The sequence below is a fragment of the Rhizophagus irregularis genome, chromosome 20 (assembly GCF_026210795.1).
Source record: "Rhizophagus irregularis chromosome 20, complete sequence".
NCBI lineage: Eukaryota > Fungi > Glomeromycota > Glomeromycetes > Glomerales > Glomeraceae > Rhizophagus > Rhizophagus irregularis.
The window spans coordinates 777751-785832 of NC_089448.1; the positions used below are offsets into that span (position 1 = coordinate 777751).

Below are 8082 nucleotides of genomic sequence, written 5' to 3' on the forward strand. Positions count from 1 at the left end.
GCTATTAACTCTGCTACAAAGTCCTTGAATAATTTATGTATATTCGACGTTATGCCATAAATATTTTATTGGCAATTTCATATATTATTCCCGCTCGTTTCGTATTTGGACGACAAAAGGTCAGAATCAACCTGATGTAAATAACGTCACAAATATGTTATTTCGGCTTATTAAACCTATTAAACTAATGAAAGTATTGAATTCATTCTATTAAATATAACAAGATGTCAGCATGAAAAGAATATAACCATACCAAATCGTTTTTTTATTACGTCACATCACGTCATCTCGAACACCTTGTATTGTTCTGTAAGAAAAATGGTGATAGTCATCATGTGAAAATGATTAAAAGTTAACTCTTAGTAATTTTTATTTATTTTACTACATATATATAAAATACATTAATTTTAAATACAAAATAACCCATAAAACATAATGCCCTTATTTAAATTTATATATAATATACTATATCAGATATATTTTTAACGTCGTCTCTTCAAATCTCGATTTTCTTCGTTTAATATACTAATTTCACGTTCCATTAATCTCTTTTCGGCTTTTAATACTTCATTTTCACGTTTAAATAATTCATTTTCTTTACCGACGACCTCAAGTTCTCTCATCAATTTCTCAACTTCCTTCTTCGCTTCTTCATAATCTTTTTTGGCTAATTGAGTATTAATATGCCATTTTTTATAATTCCTATCTTTAAATAAAAAGAAAGGGAGATGTTAAAAAAATTTATTACTTATATATAATTCAATTTTTTTAAAAATTTTATTTTACCTTGTTGTACTAGATGATTTTGCATTATATCCATTAGTTGTGGAGTAGAATATTTGGGTACGTTTTCCCAATTACCAAACACGGCCGGACTACGAGTGTATGCATGACCGGTTTCAGTTGTCCTATTAGTTAATGATCTATTGGTTGTTGTTCCATTACTTGTGCTTGATATAGCTTGTGATGAAGCTCTATTATGACTCCTACTAGGATTTTCTATCACATCATTATTATTAATTGGTGTGGTATTAACTTCATCTCCAATAATATTATTATTATTATCATCATTAACGACAACATCATCATTACGATATGTATCTTGTGTATCTCGTGCAGTAGATGATGATTCACCAGTCACATCAGCATTTTGATTTAATGAATTTTCCCATTTGAAATAATTACATTTCTCTGAATGATCGGGACCACCAAATTTACTACACGACCAAAACCATCTTCCTTTATTTGGTGTATTTACTTTAACTTCTCGAAGTACAGGTTCAAGACCACATTTACAATTTTTTACTTCTACTCTTTGTTGTGATTGTCGTATTGAAGTATTACTTAAAGATGAAAATGAAGTAGAACTTGGCATAGTTACTCTAGGTGCAGAATTACTTCTTGGTCGTAGATGAGGTGTTTGCATTTCAGATGAATAATTTTGTTGAAGAGGATTTTCATTTAAATCATGAAAACCTAAATAACTTTGTGAATGAGAATTATCATTTAAATCATGAAAACTTTTAAAATCTTGTGGAGGATGAGAATTTGCGTTTAAATTATGGAAATTTGGTGATATGGTCCCCATAATTAATAATCAAAAAAAAATTTTTTTTTAAAAAACTTATAATGATCAAAATAAAAAAAAAATTTTTTTTTTTCGATATATAAAAAAACAAGTGAGTCAAAAGAGACAGACCGTCAGAGAAAAGAAATGTAACAGCTATATAATTGCGGCAGCGGCAAATGTCCGGCTAATGACAATCCATGCTATATTTCGTTAACAAGTAACATTCCTAGATGTTTGATAAACTATGACTAAACTTAAAATGGAAAATTAATTTTAGATTAGAAAACTTCTTGATTACACATACTTTATTCATACTTTACACACATGAAAACAATGATTAAATATAGTCGATTATCGATCTCAAATTTAGTTAAACAAAAAAAAAAAAATTTTTTTTGTAATTATTATTTTTTTTCATTTAATAATTAAATCATTGTTATGTTATACAAAAATCATTGTTTACTAACTGTTAAAACCAATAATAATTTTACAAATATTTGTCTGACTGCGCATCCCGTCCCTTCATGAGTTTGACCTTTGAACCAAAAATATTTTAGTTTTATATTATTAATCATTTATTTTTTTACGCCAAATGTATCATCCTCACATGGAGTCAAACAATATTAATTATTTAATGAACAAATTAAGGGGAACGTCTATTGTGAGTCAGGTTTTCGGCTTTCGGCGTTTGGCGGTTTTTGGAAGATTTTTAATTAAGAATATTCTTGGAACAATTCCGAGTGGTTCAATTTAGATTGTATCAGCTCAACACTTGGGGCGAAAAATAAATAAATATATATATATTTATATTCATATTTATTTATTTATTATAATACAGTGTATGAAAAAAGTAATTGATTTTTTCTTTTTTTTTTTATTTTGTCATATGAATTACGGACTTTACGGCAATACAAATAATGTTTAAAATGTTTAAAAATGTAATAAAAAGAGTTTTACAAAAAAAGAAGTTTTTTTTTTTATTCTAAAATAAAAAAGTTGATCCTATATGTAGTTAAAATAGAATTTTTTTAATAATACCAAATAGAGTTTTTTAAGATTACTGTGGACATTGATAACCTCACTCAGTATGGTATTGCCTTATTTTTCGAATCATGATGTTTCACTAAAAGTTTTTAATGACTTTTTATAAATGATTCTAAAATTCATGAAATTTTTTGAAAGCTGAATAAATTTTTTTGTCATTAATATGAATATATTAAGCAAAAATTGATATATATATTAGATAATGATCTACACAATCATACTTATTCCACTTATTCCAAAACTATTTGTTTTTTTTTTACGATCATTTGATCATTTGAGCGATCATGGGCTTTTAAATTTGTGTGTGGGAAATTTTATTTATATAACTTTCTTTTGGTGGTTACTTTAGATGACGCTTTGAAAGGAAGGGACCTAAAAAGATGTAAAATCGAAAAAAGAATTAACCAAAAGCACAATGTCACTTTTACGTCATTTTGCGGTTGCTGCGTTTATTGCGCCAGATGATTTCTTTATTATTATATATATATATTTAATCAAAGTGGGTTATGAATGGGATGAGTAAATTGTGTGAGTAATGCATTGAGGCGTCAAAGATAAAGTATGGAGTAAATTCTCCGCTCCATCAAACGGATACATTGAATAAATTACAATCAAATTTTACTTTATTCTTCACGCGAATTCATAGGTTTTATTGATAAGTTTGATAAGTCGATTTTTTTCCTGTTTAACGAACTTATCTTGCTTTTATGTTTACAACACAGATATGATTGATTATCGAAAATAAAATATTAAAAGAAGGTATAATATTTAGAATAATTTACATTGATCTTATTCATAATAAAAACTAAAGATGTTGTCAATCTCAAAAATCATTTCTCTATTGTTGAACTTTTTATAAATCATGATAAAATTGATAGATGGTTCCACGAGTTATTTTCATATCGTAATAATATGTTTTTTTTTAATGAATACGTGTTCATTACCGCATTCTTTTGTTAAAGCAATATCCATACAAATACATATCACTTTCCGATTGGTTTATCATAGAAAAATATTTTAAGGCTATTTATGTTGTTAAAATTTTTTATACTGTACAACCTCTTAAAAACATCCTAGCATCTACGGAATTTCTCGTTCCGTTATTTCGACCAATGAATCCGCCCATTTGTATAATATCATAAAATCGTTAATGTAAGTCAAGTATTCGATGGAAGAATAAAATAACGGCTAATCAAAAAAAATGAAGCTATTTACTTCGGCGATACAGATAAGATCATTTACACGTACTGTGAGGTTTAGAATTATTCCTCTGATTTGCTTGATATTATGTTAAAAGTTTCAATTGATTCAAAGACCGGTGCTTTTTATAATGTAATACCAATCATACGAAGTTTTATTTACTTACATCAACTTTTAAAAATTTTAGTTTTATTTTTAATTCTGAAAATAATGATGAATTGTGGCATTGGAAATCTAAATTCATAGTTACTGACAAGGATAAATCGAAGAAGCAATAATATGCTAGCGAAGTAATAACAGAGAAATAAGAGAGCAATACACCAACATACAATAATTACGCAAATGTGCCCTTTTAATTACTGTATTGTAATAATTTCATTCTCAAATCGATTCATCGAATTTTTTTTTCCATAGAGTCACGAATTTCAACTCTTTAATAGATTTTGAGTTAATCAGCATATAGATGAAAAAAAAAACAAAAAAACATCATTCATTATGAGTTATGATCCATTCCAAATAAATGTCATAACGGAAGTCATTATCTTCAATGTAATACGATAGTTTTCCGTCCTTCAACTTTAATCATTTCATGAAGGTTACAGTATTTAGTCTTTTCTACCGATTGTAATTATTAATTATCTGCGATCTTAGAATTGAATTTATCTTGATGATAAAATTTCAAGAAATCCTGAAACTCTGAAAGGTTAACTTATGAATTATTTAAAATATAATATGTATATATATATTTGAAATAAAATGATTGAACCTTCGTTTAATGTGAAGGAAAATCGGTTTCCTTTATTTATTAAAGGAGGGTTATTTTCTCAATTTATTCATAAATAATATTCTTTTTCTCATTTACAAAAAGTACATTACTAACTAAATAAGCTAAAGTAAAGTATTTCTAAAAAAAAATTTAAAAGATCGATATAATTATAACTTACACTGTGGATCCATCGGTTACGGTACATTACGCCGGGATCCATCCACATATGATTCCTACATCTGGAATTTCGGGACATGAACTTACCCAATCTTATTCAATGACCTGTTAATTTGCAGAATACGCAATTCTTGAATAATGGTGGTTGCCTATATTATTAAAAATTATTAAATATAATAAAATTACCAGAATTTGGGTCGGAGAAATTACCAATCAACGTCTCGATTTCTTAAAGTTTCTTTATTTGAACGAATAGTTCGGATGCAACTCGTACGGCCCTTTAGGACAACCTTTGTGATTCCTTTCTTTTTCCTCTTTTTTTTGGTAAAGCGAATGCGCTCGCGAGGTGTTAACTTTGAAGCTTGGCACTTGTAAATATATTTCTCTTCTCTATGCTTAAAAGGTAATTGCTAACTAAATCAACTAAAGTAAAGAAAATGTTAATAATTTCTTTTGTAAAGAATTTTTAGATATAATACATTGTAAAGAAAGGCTACCCTCCAACCATTGAACTATTAAACCCTTTCTCGTTATTCATAAAGAAACATTACTAATTAAGTAAAAAAAAAAAATTTTTTTTTTTATAAAAAAGAATTTAAAGATCGATATAATTATAATTTACATACGGCGGGGAGTTTAATTTGTTCTGCTTTTTGTTTTAATATGATTCCCACCAATTATTAGAGGAGATATTTTCCTATCCACTTGTAATTATATTCTTTTTCTCTATTCATAGAGGATAAATCAACTAAGGTAAAGAAAAAGTTACTTTAAAATTATTTTTTTGTAAAAAAAAAGATTTAATTATAATTTATTTAAAGCTACCCTCCACCCAGTTGATTGTGTAATCTTTCTCGTTATTCTTAAAAGAACACTATAAAAAAGAAGTTACTTCAAAATTTTTTTTACAAAAAAGAATTTAAAGATTGAAATAATTATAATTTACTTGCATCGGAAGTCCAATTTATTCTGCCTTTTGTTTAATATGATTCCTTCCATTTATTAGGGAAGAGATATTTTCCTATCATACTCCTTTTCTCTATTTGAAAATATTTCTCCAGACTAGTAGTAATAGGGAATTTGGCACTCATCATGAACATCCTATCGTGGCAAAAGTGTACAACATCCAGCCCTTCCTTCGGAGTTCTTCTTTTCCTTTTTTTTATCATCACCTATAAAGTGTAAAAGAAGTTACTTAAAAAATTTTTTTTACAAAAAAAGAATTTAAAGATCAAAGTAATTATAATTTACTTACGTCAAGGGTCCGATTAATTCTACCTTTTGTTTAATATGATTCTCTTTTCTTTATTCGTAGATGATTACTAACTAAATCAACTAAATATAAAGAATTTTTAGATATTATTATAATTTATTCACATATTGAGGAAAGGCTACCTCCTACCTTCCTCGTATTCATAAAAAGAACCATACTAATCAAATCAGCAGTTTCGGCAACCTGGATAAATCCAGATGACATACTACAAGATTCCATCCCAATATCTATAAGTGAACCATAAGTATAAAATTCGAATCTCTTTTTTTTCTTATAAACTTTTAATAATTTATTACGTGTAGGTGTAGGTTCTATGTGTTTTATAATTTAACATTCGAAAAAGAATAATTATAAATGCAAATAATTTAATGTAATAAAATTTTTAAAAATGAAGTTAATTAAAAATTTTTTTTACATAAAAGAATTTAAAGATCAAGATAATAATAATTTGAATTTGTTCTACCTTTGTTTAATATTAAAGAAACATTTATTTCTTCATTTTATTAGAGGAGAGATACTTTCTAATCCATTCATAAATGCATTTTCCCCTATTTGTAAAGGAGATAAAGAAAAAGTTACTAAAATTTTTTTTAAAAAAAGAATTTAAAGTTATAAATCATAATTTATTTACATCATGAGGATCCAGGTTGTTCCATTAATTAAATTTTTGTAAAAAAATTTCATTTATAAATCTGTCCTCGGTGCGTTCAAGGAATTTCATTGTATTGTACTATTTAATGCCACAATTGGATATTCCCAGTTAGTTTTTAAGAAAGAAAAGAAAATAAATCATAAATAAATTAATAAATATAAAAATCATCAACAATTGAATAAATTCTTACACGTACTTCATTATATCAAATAATTTTCAGTAAAATTACTTATACAAAATTCGTTATTTTCACAAAATTTTTTTTGTTGATTCGTTAGGAGACCGACTGCAGCACTTATAAGGTGACAACCGCAAGGATTTTGTTTCGAAGTTGATATTTCTTTTCGTTCTTGCAAAAATTCTGTTCCTAGTAATAATTCTTCTTTTCGTGAATCTATTATTTATATTTCTACTAGCGTTTCTATTCATTTAATTTCGCTTTTCCTAATGGATCTTGCTTTCCATTTGTCAATGTAAATGTCCACTTCACGTGCCTGTCATTTCAAGTATTTCGTAAAATATACAAATTCTTATTATCAATTCTGAAAATTTGACGCATAGAGCACATAATAATTATAAATTAATTTATAATTACTTATCATAAATCAATTTGACCATTAGAATATGTTGTTTCCTTCCGAATCATTTTTTGTTAACCAGAAAAGTTCAATTCAATGATTGTTGTCAATCTGATTGTGAGAACATTCAATTCGGCACAAATCTGGAAAGAATTTATTCAAATAAAAAAAGAACAATAAAATAAGTCATTAAATAGAATTGTGAATACAAATACAGTACAAGCCTAACTCCAATTTCTGTTTTTATATATGGGAGAGCGCTTGATTGCATTGATTCAGATACTGTTAAGAGAATTACAGTTAGAAAATTCAATTATTTAGAAAAATAATGAATCTATTATATTACAAACCATTTATGCCCATCAATTTCATTGGATTTGTCGATTTTTACAACCAGTATCAGAAATCTCAAGGACAATATGTATTTGTATGCATCATTTTTCATAATTCTATCCAATTTCTATGAGTGCCTTCCTCTATTGTTTGTTTTGTCAGACGATCATAGTGTTTCTGGATCACAGGATCTAAAATTTGCATATTTTCATTTTCATTATTTGTATCATTAATTGGTTTTGTCTTTTGATTAATAAATCCAATAATCATATCAATAATTTCATTGCTTCCGGACTTGTTAAATGCCAAGGAGTACGAATACCCTTGCTTATCGGCTTTCTTCGCAGGTGTTTTGATAGCCTGATTTTCTTTTTCATTCTTGAAAATAATAATATATGTTTCTTTTGAAGTATAACTTTAACTAGATCTTTAGAACCTTTCATCCTTCACTTTCAATATGAATCAAAAAATAATGATGATTATCACAAA

At 26.8% G+C, this 8082-nt stretch overlaps 2 protein-coding genes across 3 annotated transcripts; both read right to left on the bottom strand.

Annotated features, from left to right (window-relative positions):
• Positions 1–339: 339 nt before the first annotated feature.
• On the bottom strand, positions 340–1695 carry OCT59_012813 (uncharacterized protein). Its single transcript, XM_025332829.2, has 2 exons — positions 787–1695; positions 340–706 (listed from the first exon to the last, which is right to left on the bottom strand). The coding sequence occupies exons 1-2, from the start codon at positions 1586–1588 to the stop codon at positions 483–485; spliced, it is 1026 nt and encodes a 341-aa protein (XP_025166644.1). The 5' UTR covers positions 1589–1695; the 3' UTR covers positions 340–482.
• A 3159-nt stretch (positions 1696–4854) lies between these two features.
• Positions 4855–6272, bottom strand: OCT59_012814 (uncharacterized protein; the record flags this gene model as incomplete). 2 transcript variants are annotated; one of them, XM_066140387.1, is made up of 12 exons in its annotated part: positions 4855–4862; positions 4944–4985; positions 5112–5180; positions 5255–5283; positions 5463–5505; positions 5583–5631; positions 5708–5730; positions 5788–5929; positions 6013–6035; positions 6081–6092; positions 6160–6187; positions 6270–6272. In XM_066140387.1, 12 exons carry the CDS (start codon positions 6270–6272, stop codon positions 4855–4857), a joined length of 471 nt encoding a protein of 156 aa, XP_066001272.1. The 2 variants fall into 2 exon arrangements, with proteins under 2 accessions (XP_066001272.1, XP_066001273.1); XM_066140388.1 differs by lacking the exons at positions 5788–5929; positions 6013–6035; positions 6081–6092; positions 6160–6187; positions 6270–6272 and having other exon boundaries at positions 5704–5709.
• Between the last annotated feature and the right edge of the window lie 1810 nt (positions 6273–8082).

Coding starts and splice junctions, on each gene's coding strand:
- OCT59_012813 (XM_025332829.2), bottom strand. CDS start 1,588: ATGGGGACCATATCACCAAATTTCCATAATTTAAACGCAAATTCTCAT. Junction 707..786: donor AAATCATCTAGTACAACAAG/GTAAAATAAAAT, acceptor TTTTATTTAAAG/ATAGGAATTATAAAAAATGG.